The following is a 19,809-nucleotide window of genomic DNA, read 5'->3' as shown; positions in this document are numbered from 1 at the left end:
ACTCAGACCACAGGCACTAATAATCTCTTATATTAAATCAGTTTTAATATAGGTTTCAGTTTTCATACGTTTGTGCTGCTTTCAGACGTTAGACAAAAACAACATTCCTTTCTTTATTTTAATTCATTGTTGAATTTTGAGGTCATTTTAACAGCATGTGGACAGCAGATAAGATAAACATTTGGCTGTTGCTTCTGAAGGGTATGGCCCATCTGTCTAAATGAAAATTGAGGGGTTTGGTACTATGTAATTATCAAACAGAGCGTGAACCCATGTCTCTTCTTTGGCTTTGCCTGCAGCACCTTTCACACATAGAGATTTCCATTCAGCATAGAGCAGGAAAGCCTGATGCCGTTCTCTCCCTTTGGGCAGTTCCTGGGTGCTCCCGAGCTCTCGGCTTATGTGGAGGGCTACTTCCTGAAGAACATGGTGGTGCTGATCGAGGTGGAGGCCTTCAAGCAGCTGCTGTATGACAGGCCTGCAGAGAGCCCTGGAGAGGACGTCCTCCAGGCCCTGGAGAAGACCCTGAGCGCACGCATACACTCCATACACCTGTCCTCCTCCAAGGGCTCCATCGTGTGAGTGCTCCCAGCCAGCACTGCCTAACGTTCTCACAGCGCTGCAGTGACGTTGCCGCAACAGCTGCCCCACCTACCCACTCTCCTTACAAGCTGCAACACTGCTGAAACGCTGTGGGAACGTTAAGCTCCGGCCAGCTTTGCTGGGAACGGCTCTGATCTCCCCTGTAGTTGCTGGCAGAGCATTCCAAATGAACTTTAATCCGTTTGCTTCCTGGAGCTGCCTGGTCATCTAACAGTGTTTTCTTCAAACGAACACCACTGGTGGACTGTAGCATCAGAAATCTGGCTGTCATGTCATAGTGGGTCGACGTCCTCTTTTTTCAGTGTTTATATTTTAATGAGAGAATTTCAACAGAATTTTACTTAGTGGGGATTGGGCCAAATTAAACTGGTTACTGGTGTGTGTCAGTTTAAGGTTCTACATTTTAAAGCTATGACATGAATGTATTTACTGACCCATGGAGGAGCAGCAGGTGAGACCAAGGGCCCTGCGTAGTTTATCTATTTTAATGGTTTTTTAATTTGTATTTTAAGTGAACAGGGTATTCCTAACAGACAGTTCTGAGAGTGAAGCCAGGGGTCAAAGCTCATTGTAATGAAATCTCAAAGTGAAGCACCTTTGAACAAGTTCCATCTTTAATCCATGGTTCATATGTCAACAGTACAACACTGGATTCTCTTGTGTCATCGCAGTGCATGTGAACTATTTGATTCTTCTTCCAGTTTCCAGTGAATTTAGCCAAAATGTGGCTCACCTTCTCTCATGTCTGGAGCTGTTAATACTCAAGAGATGGCAGAGTAGTTTCATTCACACTCATGGTAGACAGATTCATTTAATTAATATTAACCAAATGCCAAACGTTCTCTGAAACCTTACCTGCTGAGGTAGGGGGATTCTGTCTGTAATAATGGCTATACGAAACCTTACCTGATCAAGTGGGGGGGGGTACTGTCTGTAATAATGGCTATAACCCTTTTTTTGCGGGGCAGCATCATCATATGATCCTGCTGAGAGAACATACACATTTTGCTATACTCTATCTCTAAATCCCCTCTCTCTTTAACAAATGTTAAAATGTGAACTTTCACAACAATCCGTTGCATTTATAAGACACAGCCATCGAATGGTGGTATTTATATACTTCCACCAGCCTGTAGCTACTAACACCTTCAGCCAGTCCAGAGGTTGCATAACAAGAAATGTAATGTAATGCCAACAATTAAACATTAATATTGAGGTGATGATTATAACAGTGTTCTGCTTTTGCAGGTTTGCTCATTAATTTTGTCTCAGAGTTTCAGGCCCCTTTGATACATCTGAAATGCTGTTATTAAAAACCACCAATTTTAATAATTATAAGCAGGCCTGCTGAAATGCTAGTGAGGACTTTGACCTAACCCGAGCAGAGAAAGTGTAAATATATGATGTAAAATCAGAAAGAGAAGATGTGCTGTAAACTAATGTGTACATACTCACCTGCTTGATTGCTTTCCCAGCTGGAGTGCTCTCCTGGACTGGAAGCAGATAAATGTCGCTTTTCTTAGTGTTTAATTGCGCCAATGCAGTGCTCTAATGGTTGTTGCTCTTAGTTTTGCCTGTTTGTTTTTATATCTGTTTGTCTGTCAGCTGTGAGAACTCTGAGTAAGAGAGGTAGAGATCTGTGATAATAAGAATTATGCTTCCTCACCGAGTAACTGTGTATTTTCCAGGTGAGTGATGTTTAGTGAGATTAGCTGACTCATTCAGATGGATGCTTCATAAATGCTGTGATGAAACGACCATCATGTCCAGACATTGTGAACTCACATGTAGATACCTGTATGATGTATATAACTGAATATGCACCTCCTCAAGAAAGATACCATATATTTATATCTGTTTTCAGGGAAATTTCAGTCTAAAATATATTACTCTGTGGTGATTTAGAAAAGAGCATACCTGAAAATGAGGGTTTGACCAATATTTGAGAATGATATGTGGAATATGTTGTGTGGAAATGCCAGGTTTAGGCCTGTGGGTAGGCCCAGTACCTGTGCTGTGTTCTGCTCTTAATGCCGCTTGCTGCTTCTCCTCACAGACTCCTCAGTCCCCACAGAATTCTTCTGTTATTCTTCCACGGCCCATTTTCAGTACAGTAGGCGTTGTAGTAATGTGAGTGTGAGTTTACAGTGTAACTGATATACACTGCGTTACATAACCCTGTGGTGACATCCAGGCAGTCTAATGATAAATGTAACTGTGGGGCATCACATCAACCCGTGGAAAAATTTCAGCACCAGACTTTAGCCAACAGAAAAATTCCACATTAAAATGTTAAATGCTACTTTAAAAGGCAGGTACAGCTAAAGAAGCCAGTCCCATTGAAATGCATTTTAAAGATTTAATAAAACCTGTCCTCTGAAGTATGTATTATTAGGACTGTGTTATCAAGAGTCCATAGCAGCGGAACAAATTGGCTGTTGATTGATCAGGCACCTGAAGTTTTCCCTGCTAAAGCTGTGTATGAAGTGTCCTCCTGTGACTTTGTCTGTGCAAGCTTAGCATGAAAGCCACAGCGTGTAAAAAAGGAAGGAGATGTCTGCACCCTCCTGCATTGAAAATGGGGGTTGCACCAATAGGGGCAGCGTCTAAGGACGTCTTTCGGCATTCCAAACTGGGAGGAAAAGGGGAAAGACAACAGGCCATTCCAAATTTTAAAAAATGTTTTTGAATGTTTGCAAGAATGAGAACGGGAGCATTCCAGAACCCGGGGGAGTGAATGGACTAAAAGCAAAAGGACCTGACATGGAGCATGGCACTGTCATTTCTGCATTGTGTTCACCAATAAAACCAGCTTCCATTTCATGCTCTGCCTCTACGTGAGCATCTCGCGCTGTTGGCCGGGTCTGCCCGTGCCGATTAACCAAACCAGAGAAGAGAAATTATAGAGTATGTTATTATTTCACTTAGCGACATTGTGCAAAAATGTATGGTGTAAATAACAAGAATGAGGTTGGACCAAACATGAACATTAAACTTGTGTTAAAGTTATGTTCAATAAAATGAATTTGTGTACAGTAAATGCATTAGCTTCCACTTCACCTGCTGTTTCCTTTGGTGATGTTTTTACCTGTTGGAGCAGAAGGATGTGAATAACATTGGGTGAAGGGGAGTGGCACTCTGATAGGTGATTGGGCACAAAGGTGAGGTCATTTAAGATGATGAATTATATCTTTTATTTTATAAAAAATCAATAAGGGAGTAGTTATAAAGGAACAAATATGAATTATCATGAGAATAAGGCCTTTTTCAGCACATTGTTGACCCATATGTGACAAGTGTATAACCTGAAAAGACATCACAGCCAACTGGTGTGCCAAGCTATGTTCCATTGATGTCAGTTTATGTGATTTCAGACCTGTGTGACCCGTCTCATGGAGAACTGGCATTATACCCATAAAATATACATTTTACAACTTAATAAAAAGACCTTGCAAACACCTTGCAAAATAACTGGCTAACATTTAATTGTTCATTAGGTGATTCTTCAATAAATAGCAGATAAGGATAGACACCAGAGGTGACAACCATTATCATTTTTTCCTTATTATTTTTTGTTTTATTATTCATGTTTTAGATAAATGTCAGAATTGGAGATGAACACAAGACTAAGCATGGGATTGAAGTTACAAGACAGGACTGCATTGTAAGTCATGGTCTCTGAATAAAATAGTTATTTGCATCATTATTAGCCAGGCATGTGATGTTAGAGGTTTCCCTCCTGCCTGTAAGGAGTGCATTGCAGAGGGGTGAGTGTTTTTGTGAGCTCCCAATGGGCACACGCTTCCCTGCAGTGGAGGCATGTCCTCTCTCAGAGCCTTTTATTACTGCTGTGAAAGTACTAATCTCCAGCTTCATCCACGTAGCTGAATTTACCTGGGACCTGCCAATTTGAAAATGGAAAAGTATGTTTCCTTTTTTCAAATTACATCAAGGTTTCAGGTGCAGAATAATTACAGTTCATCCTGTATTATCATTAGTGAAAGAATTCTGTTTCACCTTGCCTATGTAAACCACTCCCATCTGAAAATCACACCCAGCTGGTGTCTGTGGATGATGTGATTTACTGATTGGCCGACAGCTGCACAAATAGCCATGAACAAAGAGCAGGGCCCTCACAGTCAGCTTCACTGGTGCAGTGGAATGCCTGGACACTCAGGCTGTAAAATGCAAATGGCAGGAAACAATGCCCTGCCAACAATGGTGTCTTTGACAGTCATGAAGGAAGACCCTGAGAAAGCTGGCCTTGACCCCTGGCGGGGCTTTGTTGTGCCTCTAATCACTCCATTCCAGCAGAAATGCCCATTCCAGTAAATCATGCAGGGTCACCTGACCGCTGCTACAGTAAACACCCTTTGCCAAATCCAGCCCCTATGTTGCAGTTCCCCTCCGGTCTTCTCTGTCTGAAGCATGCACTGTTATGCTGCAGGGGTAAGAGTGTGTTTCAGTCCTGCATCATAGATTGAGGACAACTGTTTCAGTGAATTATTGCTGTTTTTAACATTCCCACAGGCCTTTTCACATGTCCATCAGTTGTCTGGAATATGAGTTGAACAAGTGAAGAAAGTAAGTGAAATCCTTAACTGAAGTTCCAAAAGAAGATTTAGGAGAATTTTCAGACAGTGTGATTAACCAAACCTAGACAAACCGGGCCTGTCCACAACTATAAGAATCTCACTGTCCACATCCTTTCTGCAACAACTGTCCACAGTATCCCTCCTCCACCCCTCTCCCCCTTTCTTTTCCCTGTTTATGATGTCCACACAAGGCATAGCAACCTTGGGCTTTGGCTAAATGCAATCCCTTTGTGGGACTACAAGCCAAATATAAGTACTTCTGTACGCACATCAGTGGCAACATTTTCACTCTGATTGTATGGAAGTTCATGTCTCCTGAATACTTTCTGGGATCACACACAATAATTGCATATTATTTCAACAAGGAATTTAATGTAGTATTCAATTAATATATCATGCAAACCAAACAGACACATTAGAGCTAAAGTTACACTGATGACAGAATTTTATATATGTGATAAAAAAAATTGCTTGATGGACCCAAATATCCATGTTTGTTTTTGCATTTAATGTTAATAATACTGACACAACCTGAAACATTTTAGGAAAGAACTGACTTTCCAGGAAGATCAGTCTCAATATTTTTAAAATCAAATAAAAATATTTCCTGAATAAATGAAAATCACAATATTAATTTTATGCAAATTTAGGTGTGTCAGAATAGATGTCTAAACTGCTGTGGAATGTTATTAAAATTCAATCTACCACTTGTCTGTGTTGGCAGAAATGCCATCATGAGAATATTTTTAACTTAACTATCTAACTATCTATTTTAATGATCTCCAGCTAGGGATGTAGTTTTCTAATGGCTAAATTAATATTAATAACAGTCTGCAAGCCAACATGATGCAGCTAGTTTTGTTGACTGAATATGTCATTGCCTTTTTGTATTGCTAATTTTTATTTGGAGAGTTCATACGTAACTGAATTACATCCCACTAATTTTCAAATTTGGTAGCTGGTAAGACTGATTAATTTTTATAATTAGTCATTGTCAATGTTACAAGGGAAATGTTGCTTAAAAAAACTTTTTTCCTCTTTGCCTTCATTTGCTAACTAGGTTACTTGATGCCATCTATCATGTCAGTTTGTCATTTCATTCTTAGGGTTATAGGGTTACATAATGCCTTACGTAATGCTTGCGTAATGCCTCAGTACTAAATGATTGTGGGTGTTGCAGATAGTGTGTAAAATGCTGTCCTGGATCTGGATTACAGAGTGCTGGCTGCCGCTGCTTTGGAGGAGCACCCCTGGCGTGGTGATGTAGACAGGTAAACCACCTGCCTCCGAGCCCAGCTGTGAGCCGCTGCTCTACAGGAAGGGCAGGTAGCGGAGCGCGTTGTCGGAGGCGGAGAGGTTGGTGCGCTGTGCGTAGGCAGGGATGCGGTAGGTGGGTGCGTCGTGCTGGTCTCTGCCGCCGCGTTGGCTGCTGCCGCCGCGCTCACTGTACATGGTCCACAGGCCCGGAGTGAAGCGGCGGCTCAGGGTGTCGGCCAGCCTCAGGCGCAGGTTGCAGGTGGAGCAGATGATGTGATTGGGGCAGCAGCCGGGAGGCGGGGCCTGCCTGGGCAGGGCGTGGGGGCGGGGCCAGCCTGCGGTGGAGGGCGGGGCGGACTGCACCACCCTGCGGCCACGCCCCTCCCTCTCCTCGTGAGCCCTCCTCAGCACCTGCTGGGCGGCGGTCAGCGCGGCCAGCTCCCGCTGGTGCTGCAGGCTCAGGGTGTGCAGGGTGAGGTCCAGCTGCAGACTCTCCCTGCGCAGAGCATTCAACAGGGCCGGGCCTGCACCGGGCCAGCCAGCGTGTTACACACACCGGGCCAGCCAGCGTGTTACACACACCGGGCCAGCCAGCGCATTACACACTGTACCACACTGCATGCTAATGAGGTTCACTACTTTCTTAAAGGAATACACCAGCAGTAGTACATCTGAAACTTTTGGCTACAAGCTCGGCTGTTTAACTGCAACACCACACTGCCAATGGAGCTAAAATTACTGTGATGATAAAATGTCATGTACATGATAAAAAAGTTGCTTGGTGTACCCAAATATACCCAAATAACTTGTGTATCACTGCCATCTCAGACATTTTATTCCTCTTTAATTAAGCAAGGTACATTCAAAGAGCAGAACTTATATCTAACGTGGCTACTTGTTAGACTTCAAATAATGGGATATATTTTTCTAAATATTGTTTTGTGAATATTTTGAGTGAAGCTAATTTATACAAGAATTAAGTGCAAATAGAAGGAGTTATGTGCCTTTTATGGTATGGTGAAAGAATGTAAGCTTAAACTGCTACCTTTTTCACTGTGCCTCTTCCTCGGTTTCATGGTGCAACTGAAAGTTCAGCCCCTGGGACTGGGAAAAGGAAGGTGCTGCACAGGAGATATACATAAAAACACAAATAAAATGGTCAGATTTATTCAAACAGCACTTTTTTAACAGGAACTCAAAGCCCTTTCCAGAAGGGACAGAAAAGAGAGACAATTATCAACAGATACGCAATCATTGTGTGACATGTCATGTACTCTGTCATCCCAATGCCCCACCCTGTCTCTTTGGGGGACCATTTGTCCAGAACAGTAGAGTTATCATTGCCATTGTAACATCCGCACTTAGGAATGAGAGGTTGCATTCAGCTCACAAGACGAAATGGAGTTCACGATATTAAATTATTTCATATTTAGATATTTGTATTTTGAAATAATGCTGATGAGCAAACAAAATGTAAAATTATTGAACATGTTCCTTCTTTTTTAGAGATCAAACTCCTTGCCGTGCAAATATTAGTGATATACCACAATCTGAGTGCCATACCGCTTTTATAAATTTCAATTTCAATTAAACTTCAATTTATTTGTTTCATGCAAGGTGCTTTACAGGCATAAAAAGAAATAAATAGTATAAAACAGAACAGATACAACAAAGACATTTTATAAAGATAAAAATAAATCACTGATAGCAATAAGTAAGCAAAAGTAAAATAAAAGCTGTCCACTGGAAGGCGATTCTGAACACGTGTCTCTAGCTGGGATTTAATAACCGGAACTGAGGAGGAATCTCCATCTCATGCGAACAAATCAAGAGCGCTCATCATTTTTAAAATGTATGTTAAATAATGTACTTAATGACCTTCTAAACCGTGGGATCCTATGGAAGGATTTGGGATATGTATGCAATGCTTCTTTCTTCCATAGGAGCTCATGGGTTTAGAGAAGCATTCAACACAGTTTAACCCTAAACTCACACATTTCGGCGATGCAAATATGTAAAAAATGTTGCAGATTACACTTTTACGGGCTAGAATTATTACTGTTCTTAGTGCTAGGTAATTTCATCACATTATACACGCGAATGAAAAACGGGCGTTACTTACCTAAATTCTCTTACTGTCGGTGTTGAGAACCGCGACTTCTCCCTTCTCTCCCAGCTTCTCGGGAGAAAGTGTCTCTTTGTTTTACAACACGCAGGCTGCTGGATCCCACAGTACAACAGCGCGGTGCTGGAAGCTGCTGGAACTATTTTATCACTGAAACTTTCCCTCACAACCAACATCTTTGGATTTTTAATATCACTATTCTCATTTAATTTTACATTTCATCTTCATCATCATCGATTCCCTAATTTATAGATACTACTCATTATCATGAAGAAAGTGGACCGGTGACAGAAACAAAATGATTCATATATTAATCGCTCAAATAAAATTAATGTATACTGTGTTATAATACATAATCTGAAAGTATCAGATTAGATGAGATCCATATGTGATGTTCTATTAGAAATGTTCATTGTGTAAATGGAGAACAGCGGCATCTAGTGGCGGACGTTTAAAACACCGCAAAGACGATAAAGAGTCAGTAGGTGCGGCGACGGGTGTGGAGACGCCGTTTATGAATGTCCTTTTTTGCTTAACGTGTGTTGTGATAATGTTGTTGTTCATTTCTTATTACATGTATTAATTCACGTACTGTGGGGACGTTAAGTTAACGAGAAGCACCAGAAACAATTGAACAGTAAAGGAGAGTATAATCTCATAGTGGAGAGAACATTTTCTGGTGATTTATGGCAGTCAGGCTACTTGCATGGCACCAATAATAACCGGACAGGACAAGGATCCAGCAAATAAACTCTCTGACACACAGCCGAGGGTGGAAGGTGATTTACTTTGAGGAGTTTTATCTTAGGCACGTTTTAAAAACTATAGCTACAAAGTAAGATATAGCCCATAGCACAGCACACAACACTTCCTTGATGTGATCATTTTGAAAGCTTTTGAGTGACATCAGACATGTGACAGGAACATCACAGAAAGAAGGGACTCCACTCCACTGAAGCTTCCACCCCCTGCTTGAAATGGCACACCATAACTACTGAACAAAACTCTCCTCCTCCCACTGCTGGAACTGTGAGTGTGTGTGTGTGTGTGTGTGTGTGTGTGTGTGACTGATGAATCCCTTCTTGCAGTTAGTAGAGCTGACTACATGTCTGACTGTATGTAATGCATTAAAATATTACATATTATTCATTCTATATTTTCAAGATGAATGCTTGTTTAAAATAACATCACATAAGTAAGATTATATATTATCACTGGGTAGACTACAGAGATCAGTTCTGGTCTCCCTTCATTCTGTGATGGAATAAGGATGTCCATTTTGGAACCGCTTGTTAGCAAGGTGACAGCAAGCAATGATTAATTAGAATACACACTGTACAGTTTTATTCTTCTTCCCCAAAGTCTCAGTGCAAGCAGAACAGAATGTTCTGGAGCATCACTGTCTTTCAGTATGGGAGGGTTCTGCAGAGGATGCCCTGAGACAGTCCTGGGAGCTCAGAGCAGCAGGGAGGCCAGCCATGAGGCCACGCCCCCCTCTGACATCAGGGCCCCGCCTCTCGGGTTAAAGCAGCGCTCCAGATCACTCAGGGTCTGCAGGCTGGGCTCGAATGGGACCTGGGTCAAGAGCACACCGCAGCAGGGTTACAGCAGGGGGCGCCACAGCACCAATATCCAATAGACAGGTGATTCTAACACATTTCAGTAAGATGGCTATAGTTTATGGCTACTGAAACGTATTATATTATACGACAAGCACAAAAATGAATATGTTATCAGTACTAAAAGTAATCAAAACTAGAGACCCATAGCTCGGGCTGTCAAATTCTGTGACAGATGAAAGCACCAGTTAGTAATACTGGGAACACAGCATTTTGGGAAATGTCTGCAGGGGACAACCAACCTTGGTGATGACAGCTGGATCTGAATTCGACTGCAGCAAGGCCTTGATCTGAGAACAGCAGGTCATGGTCTTTTCTTGCAGCAGCTATTATACACACACACACGCGCGCGCACATGCGCACACACACACACATACACACACACAGAAATAGAAAAATGGGTCAGATGAAGTTCTCCTATTTGTATGCTTCACTGTGTTTAGAGTAACAGGAAGGAAGGACATTTACAGCATTGTACACAGGCTTTTCAGCTCTAACTGTACATAATGTTTTGTAGAGTAAAGCACATCTAGTTATAGCAGACTTTGTGTTTAAGTTTGTCTGTGTTTAGGTTTAATCACTGCTTTACCTGTGAGGGGGAGTCCAGGGCCCCCTCTTTCTCAGGGCTTCTGGAGCGCCGGCGTCTCTCCAGCTTGGGGCTGATGGAGGTGGGGGGGTGTGTGGGGGGTGGGGAGGAGACACTGGCCCCCGCACACAGAGAGCAGAGCTCAGCATGCACTGCCTTCAGCCTGGTGGAGGGACAGACAGTGTGCTGTTTAAGCATAGGGAGGAAGGGGACAGAGAGACAGAGTATGCAGAAAGACAGGCACAGTACGGAGCAGGAGAGGGGACAGACGGTGTGGAGGACACCCACCTCTCCAGGGAGACCCAGCGCTGTCCACACCGCAGCTCGGATACGGCCCTGCTGGTGGGGCGCAGGCCGGACAGGGGGGCGCGGTTAAAAGCAAAGAGGAGCAGCATCTGTAACACCCAGCAGGGGGAGCAGAGATATTCATACACTGCCGAGAGTTCGCCTCCATCTCACCAACTGCCCACAGCACTAATGACTGGAGAGGCAGGGCCCAGTCTGTCAGGAACTCCCAGTCTGAGTGGATCTCCTCACCTTAAACCCTAAACAAGGGCTTGCAGTAGTAGCAGTTAGTGTATGGTGCTGGGCTCAGCGTGTGTAGGACGCAGTAATACCGAGTTCTGGTTCTGCTGAGTCGGGTCCAGTGCAGGGCGGTACCACTGCAGGCACAGCTGCTCCTTCGCTGCACAGGCCCATGGGAAGGTCTCCTCCGTCACCCCGGAGACGGGCTGCGCTGTGGTCTACACAGGAACATCACCGTGACGACACGCAGGACTCAGTTACAGCCTGTTCTTCTGACTGAGTGTGGAGCAGCTGAAACACGCTGGCTCACTGAGAGGGTGCCGGCAGAGCCGAGCTGGGTGGATACTGACCTGAGGGCTGTGGGGCTGCAGCAGGGCTGCCGGGATGTGGGGGGCACAGCACTGCCCCCTGTAGGCAGGCAGGAGAGCGCTGAACAAACTGTGGAGCTGAGCCAGTCTCTGGCCAAGACTGCTATCCACCGCCAGAGAACACAGTCCCTGCACACGCTGTGGCACTGTAACACACAGAAACAGCCTTACACTGACACTGTAACACACAGAAACAGCCTTACACTGACACTGTAACACACAGAAACAGCCTTACACACAGTGACACTGTAACACACAGAAACAGCCTTACACTGACACTGTAACACACAGAAACAGCCTTACACTGACACTGTAACACACAGAAACAGCCTTACACACTGACACTGTAACACACAGAAACAGCCTTACACTGACACTGTAACACACAGAAACAGCCTTACACACTGACACTGTAACACACAGAAACAGCCTTACACTGACACTGTAACACACAGAAACAGCCTTACACACTGACACTGTAACACACAGAAACAGCCTTACACTGACACTGTAACACACAGAAACAGCCTTACACTGACACTGTAACACACAGAAACAGCCTTACACTGACACTGTAACACACAGAAACAGCCTTACACACTGACACTGTAACACACAGAAACAGCCTTACACTGACACTGTAACACACAGAAACAGCCTTACACTGACACTGTAACACACAGAAACAGCCTTACACTGACACTGTAACACACATAAACAGCCTTACACTGACACTGTAACACACAGAAACAGCCTTACACTGACACTGTAACACACAGAAACAGCCTTACACTGACACTGTAACACACAGAAACAGCCTTACACTGACACTGTAACACACAGAAACAGCCTTACACACTGACACTGTAACACACAGAAACAGCCTTACACACACTGACACTGTAACACACAGAAACAGCCTTACACTGACACTGTAACACACAGAAACAGCCTTACACACTGACACTGTAACACACAGAAACAGCCTTACACTGACACTGTAACACACAGAAACAGCCTTACACACTGACACTGTAACACACAGAAACAGCCTTACACTGACACTGTAACACACAGAAACAGCCTTACACACAGTGACACTGTAACACACAGAAACAGCCTTACACACTGACACTGTAACACACAGAAACAGCCTTACACTGACACTGTAACACACAGAAACAGCCTTACACACACTGACACTGTAACACACAGAAACAGCCTTACACTGACACTGTAACACACAGAAACAGCCTTACACACAGTGACACTGTAACACACAGAAACAGCCTTACACACTGACACTGTAACACACAGAAACAGCCTTACACTGACACTGTAACACACAGAAACAGCCTTACACACACTGACACTGTAACACACAGAAACAGCCTTACACACAGTGACACTGTAACACACAGAAACAGCCTTACACACAGTGACACTGTAACACACAGAAACACCCTTACACACAGTGATTATGTGAAGGCTGCTACCTGTGTGTGTGGCAATGTGGTGCAGGTTGAGGATGTGGGAGTGGTAGCGGGACAGCTGAACCCAGGTCAGTTGAGTTGTTGTCTGAGATTCTGCCTCAGGTTCTGGGGAGGAGCTGCAGAGATTCTTCAAGGGTTCCAACCCCCCTGTGCATTAAAACATCACACTCACTCTGTGACACCAACTGTAAACACACACACTCACACCGCCTGTAACATCCACCCCAACACACACACACACACACACACACACACTCACTCACACTGCCACTAAGAGCCACCCCTAACACACACGCTCACACTGCCTATGACAGCCACCCCAACACACACACTCCCGCACAGTCTTCAGTAACAGCACCCCCTACGGAGAGACTCATGCACTGTGAGAGGTGGCTGAATGGAGGTTGTGCAGGCCGTTACCACAGGGATGCAGCAGGTCATTGGAGGCGAATGCGGGCAGGGCACGGAGCTCGGGCAGCTGCAGGGGGCCCCTGCTGCCACTGCTGATGCTGCACAGCTGGGCACAGCTGCCACTGGCCTCACTCACCTGGAAGGCAGCCATGGAAAGAGTGAGCACACGCACAGGTGCGGATGGTGTTAACGAGGTGTCTCAGTGCGCAGGTGCGGATGGTGTTAACGAGGTGTCTCAGTGCGCAGGTGCGGATGGTGTTAACGAGGTGTCTCAGTGCACAGGTGCTGTGTTTGATGTGCTACACACACCTGAGTGGCAGCTCTCACACAGATCCAGCAGTGCAGCAGGTGCACCTCCCTGGGGGTCAGAGCTCTGTCCTTCCTCAGGCGCTTCCCACCTGCCACCTGAAGGGGGCGACAAATACAGTAATCTGACACAAACGGAGAGATACCCACCTCACAGACTGACCCCTGAGAATGACACGCAGCAGTACCTTCTGCTCGCTGTCCTTGGGCCTGGGGGGAGGGCTGGGACTCTGCTGGGCCTGGGGGCTGCAGGAACCCCCCTCCCACTGCTGCAGATACACAGCCGCCATCTCCAGATAGCACCTCCGAATCAGCCTGAAGCACACAGACACACACACCATCACACACATATCAGAGTCTGTGTAATGCTTGGGCTATCTATTCACAGTTAGAGCTGACTGTATTTAAACACACAAGCACACACAGAGCTAAGGAGAAAGCTGCCGTGTAACAAAACCATATGCACAGACACTGGCCACTCACTGCAGGTTGTGGCTGTGGGACTGGGTGACACTGATGGCTTTAAGGAAGGTCTCTGCCGCAGCCTGGGGTTGCCACTCGCTGAGGGAGACCAGACAGCGCTCCACCAACCCTGTGAACACACACACACACACACACACTGAGTACATGCAGCATTATTAGCAGGCAGACGCTCTGCGCTCAGGCAGTGACCCTCTCTCCCTGACTCACCCCTGCAGTACAGGATATCCGTCTCCAGGTCACTGTCTCTGGCTGCTGATGCCTGGGTGAGCTGCAAAGCTGAGTCCAGCACCCGCTGAGCGCTCAGCCACTGGCCGCTGTCTGAGTCAGGGGTACCCGCCGCCTGCCTCGCCAAGCCCTGACCTGCAGAACACTGAGGATCAGGTACTCCAACCTCCACCTGTCCGGCCAGCCTCAGCAACATCATCTCACCCCGGCAGAGTCTTACCCAGGCGCAGGGTGGCTTCGGCCAGCAGGGGGAGCTGTGGCAGGTACATGTTCTTCAGGCCAGATGGGGGCAGGAGCACGCGGCCTCCCTCCTGGAGGGTCACCGTCTCACCCAGGGCTGAGAGCTGAGAGGAGAGAGGGAGCCATGCAGACACTGAGCCCCCCCACACACTGCTGCCCCTCTCACCTGTCCATAGCCCTGAGCCCCCCCACACACTGCTGCCCCTCTCACCTGTCCATAGCCCTGAGCCCCCCCACACACTGCTGCCCCTCTCACCTGTCCATAGCCCTGAGCCCCCCCACACACTGCTGCCCCTCTCACCTGTCCATAGCCCCGGCCTGCGACAGCCTGGTTCCTCCGACTCACAGAGAGGAGAGGGGAGACGAGGGGAGTGGCTCAGGATGGAGAGGAGGAGGGAGAGAGAGAGAGGGAGAGAGAGAGGGCAGGCTCTGACCTGCTGCTGCAGCAGCCCCTGGGTGAGCAGGAGGAGGGTGTGGCTGTCTGAGGTCATCAGGTCACTCAGCTGCACAGCCACGGTGGCCAGAGTGAGGGAGGCGTGAGGAGACAGAACTCTGCGTCCAGACAGCAGCTTCAGCGCCTCCTAGTGGGCACACAGGGAGAGACAAATGACTGGGAAAGTAAGCTAGCAACCTGTGCATGTATGTGTGTATGGAGGAGGTATATGTCTGTGTGTGTTAGTGTAAGGAGGTGTGTGTATGTTTGTGTTAGTGTAAGGAGGTGTGTGTATGTTTGTGTTAGTGTAAGGAGGTGTGTGTATGTGTGTGTTAGTGTAAGGAGGTGTGTGTATGTGTGTGTTAGTGTAAAGAGGTGTGTGTATGTTTGTGTTAGTGTAAGGAGGTGTGTGTATGTGTGTGTTAGTGTAAGGAGGTGTGTGTATGTGTGTGATAGTGTAAAGAGGTGTGTGTATGTTTGTGTTAGTGTAAGGAGGTGTGTGTATGTTTGTGTTAGTGTAAGGAGGTGTGTGTATGTGTGTGTTAGTGTAAGGAGGTGTGTGTATGTGTGTGATAGTGTAAGGAGGTGTGTGTATGTGTGTGATAGTGTACCTGTAGTTGTGGGGTGCTGTCCTCTCTCGCTCTCCCTCTGTGTATGCCCATCAGCGCCCCCTGCAGGAGGAGCACGGCGTGAGCGTCAGGGTCTCCCCAGGACTCAGCCTCCTGCAGCCCCTCTGTCAGCAGCCTATCTGCCTGTGTGCCGCTGTCCGCACCTGCACACACACACACACACACACACATATACAAACATATTGTGCATGTGCAGCTCTGGGTAAGTGCATGTGCTCAGAATGGCTGTGTGTGCCGCTGGGGTACCTGTGAGGACGGCTGTCCCGGGGATGTGAGCTGCCAGGGCCCTGACTGCAGCCAGCCGACAGCGCAGCCACAGAGCTGTACCCATCCGCCCCCGCGCCTCCGCAGCCTGCGGGACATCACCCTGCAGGGGGGATTCAGCAGAGCCCCCCTCCTGCAGATACACACACACAGGCTTACTGCTGGAGAAACACACGCACTCACACACACACACACACACATAAATATAAAATGCAGAGAACTCTTTTAGAAATGTTTAGGAATAATGCATGTGTCAGATACCTGTGGGTAGGAGTCCTGGAGCAACCGAAGAGCAGAAACAGCCAGGTCCGCGCTGCAGGGAGCAACACACAGTTACTCACACGTAATCACAGAGAGTTACCCCTCTAACCTACACACATGCACACTCGCGCACACATAAACACACAGAGTGGGTGCTGTACCTATAGGCTGCCTTGCCTTCCTGCAGGGAAGCCTCAGCCAGCAGCAGCCTGGTCTCCACAGCCAGCTCCAGCTCCTCATCGCCCCCTTTTGGCTGGAGGCTGCACAGCAGCGAGGCCAGGATGCGGGAGGCCTCTGCCAGCAGCAAAGCCTAGGGCAGACACAACCCTGCCCTCAGCAGCTCCTTTACGCAGAGGCAGCTAGTGCTAGCTTTAGCATCTCATTCCGGGATAAGAGAAGTCATTACAATTAATCAACTCTGTCCAATTAATTAATTAGTTGATTAATATAAGATGCACCTTAAACAATGATTTTCACGGACTTGGTTTTTGTCTGGCCTAAATATGCTTAATTGTTTTATCACTTAATGTAACCTTCTATGTATAGGTTTTGGTCCATTTCAAACACTCACCAGCTAGCCTCACGGCATGCACATTCAGTACCTTGAGTTTGGCAGGAGTCAGGCTGTCCCTGTCGGGGTCCAGCTGAAGGCGGCAGGGCTCTTTGGCTCTCGGGGTGTGTGGGGGGGTGGGGGTGGGGTCTCGGCTGCAGGACTCCTCTCTGTCTTTAGAGGGTGAGCTGGGGGCTTTGGCGGCGCTGTCCTGGGGCTGGCCCTCTAGATGAACTAGGGCCCAGAGCCAGACATGGATCAGAACCGCCTAATGTTTCAGGTGACTGTAGACATACACAGTGCTGTCACTGATATATTGTACCCCAAGCCTGGTGTTGTCAGCCCCTGTCTGCCTCACCTTGTCCCAGCGTGTCTGGGTAGCTGTGCACAGAGTGACACAGGGCCAGGATGAGCTGCGCTCTGGCTATGCTCAGCCTGCTGGCCATCCGAGGCCCATACAGCCCACACAGCTCAGAGCTCAGGTCCCTGCTCACCAGCTCCTCCAGGGCCTGCCACGGGCATGCAGACAGAAAGACAGTGGGACAAAGGCAATACACACCACACACACACACACACACACACACACATACACACAGAAACACACACAGCCCCTGCCAAACTTTCTCAACCTACGGAGGGGTATGTGACAAAGCCTCACTCACCTGCAGGTTAGACGGCTCCAGGAGGGGTTTGCTGGTGTCAAAGCTCTTCTTTTGCTGTAGATGACACAGTAAAGGCATGTGTGATGATGTGATTTTGGGAGGGGTGTTGTTTGGCAGGTGTAGGGGAGCCTGTGTTACCTGCTGCTTGGTGATGGCTCTGCAGGGGCCGTGTGGCTGAGGAATTCCCTCTCCCCGCATGAGACAGGCCAGCTCCCCCATAGCATCAGAAAACAGACCCAGCTCTGTCAGCACCCGCACCTGCAGAGAGAGCAACAGTCTATACACACACACGCACACACACACACACCTGCAGAGAGAGCAACAGTTTATACACACACACACACTTGCAGAGAGAGCAACAGTCTATACACACACACACACACACACACACACCTGCAGAGAGAGCAACAGTCTATACACACACACACACACACACACACACCTGCAGAGAGAGCAACAGTCTATACACACACACACACACACACCTGCAGAGAGAGCAACAGTCTATACACACACACACACACACACACCTGCAGAGAGAGCAACAGTCTACACACACACACCTGCAGAGAGAGCAACAGTCTACACACACACACACACACACCTGCACCTGGAGAAAGAGCACTGCTGCAGTCCATGTACACACACACACACACACACACCTGCAGAGAGAGCAACAGTCTATACACACACACACACACACACCTGCAGAGAGAGCAACAGTCTATACACACGCACACACACACACACACACACACACACACCTACACACCTGCAGAGAGAGCAACAGTCTATACACACACACACACACACACACACACACACGCACCTGCAGAGAGAGCACTGCTGCAGTCCATATATACACACACACACACACACACACACACACAAACACTCTATCACACAGCTGTGACTGACAGGTCCTGCCACACTCTTACCATGAGGATTCGGCCCCCGATGGTGCGGTTTGGGTCGCGACACACAGTCCCCACCCAGTGGAGGTAGAGGGAGAGTAAGGGCAGCACCTGCAGCAGCAACACAAACCAGAGAGCCATCACTCACAGGACCCAAAGCAGTATGGGACAGAGAGTCAGAGATCCATCACTCACAGGAACCAAAGCAGTATGGGACAGAGAGTCAGAGAGCCATCACTCACAGGACCCAAAGCAGTGTGGGACAGAGAGTCAGAGAGCCATCACTCACAAGAGCCAAAGCAGTGTGGGACAGAGAGTCAGAGAGCCATCACTCACAGGACCCAAAGCAGTATGGGACAGAGAGTCAGAGAGCCATCACTCACAGGACCAAAAGCAGTATGGGATAGAGAGTCAGAGAGCCATCACTCACAGGACCCAAAGCAGTATGGGACAGAGAGTCAGAGAGCCATCACTCTCATGAGACAACCCAGCATCAAAGCAGCACTGCATTCGATCACAAGATTATCAGACATCAGACCAGCACAAAACTCCATCATCCCAGCCTGAGTCCCTGTGCTGTGATTGGTCAGGAGAGGAGCTGTACCGTCAGGGCGTGGCCGGAGCTGTGCAGCCAGTGGCACAAGAAGGCCAGGCTGGACACGGCGGTGCCAATGGGGGCCTGGCTGGGCTCGCAGAACAGGTCCAGGCCCGGTATGAGCTCGGGGCCCGGCTCATAGGAGGAGTACTGCCCGTCTGACTGAGGGTGGGGCAGCGAAGCTGTGAGCACAGACTGGATAACAAATAGCCAATCAGCAGTAGGAACACACTGTAATCACAAACTACACAATCAGCAGTAGGAACACACTGTAATCACAAACTACACAATCAGCAGTAGGAACACACTGTAATCACAAACTACACAATCAGCAGTAGGAACACACTGTAATCACAAACTACACAATCAGCAGTAGGAACACACTGTAATCACAAACTACACAATCAGCAGTAGGAACACACTGTAATCACAAACTACACAATCAGCAGTAGGAACACACTGTAATCACAAACTACACAATCAGCAGTAGGAACACACTGTAATCACAAACTACACAATCAGCAGTAGGAACACACTGTAATCACAAACTACACAATCAGCAGTAGGAACACACTGTAATCACAAACTACACAATCAGCAGTAGGAACACACTGTAATCACAAACTACACAATCAGCAGTAGGAACACACTGTAATCACAAACTA

General features: G+C 47.2%; 2 protein-coding genes across 3 annotated transcripts in view; one reads left to right on the top strand and one right to left on the bottom strand.

The window, feature by feature from the left end:
* The window catches only part of btbd11b (BTB (POZ) domain containing 11b), a 95,951-nt gene extending 91,882 nt beyond the window's left edge, over positions 1-4,069 (top strand). For both annotated transcript variants that reach the window (XM_036519983.1, XM_036519982.1), the window contains one exon: positions 373-4,069. In XM_036519983.1, coding sequence (XP_036375876.1) covers positions 373-582 — 210 coding nt within the window. In that variant the 3' untranslated portion in view covers positions 583-4,069. The remainder of the gene's footprint in view (positions 1-372) is intronic.
* A 5,936-nt stretch (positions 4,070-10,005) lies between these two features.
* cfap54 (cilia and flagella associated protein 54) overlaps positions 10,006-19,809 on the bottom strand; it is a 28,730-nt gene continuing 18,926 nt past the window's right edge. The window contains 24 exon segments of the mRNA XM_036519614.1: positions 10,006-10,155; positions 10,442-10,525; positions 10,789-10,948; positions 11,074-11,180; positions 11,403-11,528; positions 11,661-11,824; positions 13,175-13,318; positions 13,592-13,718; positions 13,892-13,980; positions 14,067-14,233; positions 14,372-14,480; positions 14,579-14,731; positions 14,763-14,940; positions 15,271-15,417; positions 15,881-16,041; positions 16,145-16,323; positions 16,377-16,475; positions 16,585-16,733; positions 17,026-17,207; positions 17,332-17,482; positions 17,636-17,683; positions 17,765-17,893; positions 18,574-18,660; positions 19,154-19,339. Of these exon segments, the coding sequence (XP_036375507.1) occupies positions 10,036-10,155; positions 10,442-10,525; positions 10,789-10,948; positions 11,074-11,180; positions 11,403-11,528; positions 11,661-11,824; positions 13,175-13,318; positions 13,592-13,718; positions 13,892-13,980; positions 14,067-14,233; positions 14,372-14,480; positions 14,579-14,731; positions 14,763-14,940; positions 15,271-15,417; positions 15,881-16,041; positions 16,145-16,323; positions 16,377-16,475; positions 16,585-16,733; positions 17,026-17,207; positions 17,332-17,482; positions 17,636-17,683; positions 17,765-17,893; positions 18,574-18,660; positions 19,154-19,339 (3,246 nt within the window). The 3' untranslated portion in view covers positions 10,006-10,035.

The sequence above is a fragment of the Megalops cyprinoides genome, chromosome 25, assembly GCF_013368585.1.
Source record: "Megalops cyprinoides isolate fMegCyp1 chromosome 25, fMegCyp1.pri, whole genome shotgun sequence".
In the NCBI taxonomy this organism is placed as follows: Eukaryota; Metazoa; Chordata; class Actinopteri; order Elopiformes; family Megalopidae; genus Megalops; species Megalops cyprinoides.
The sequence above is the reverse complement of the archived record's forward strand: the minus strand, read 5'-3'. Positions and strand labels throughout refer to the sequence as shown.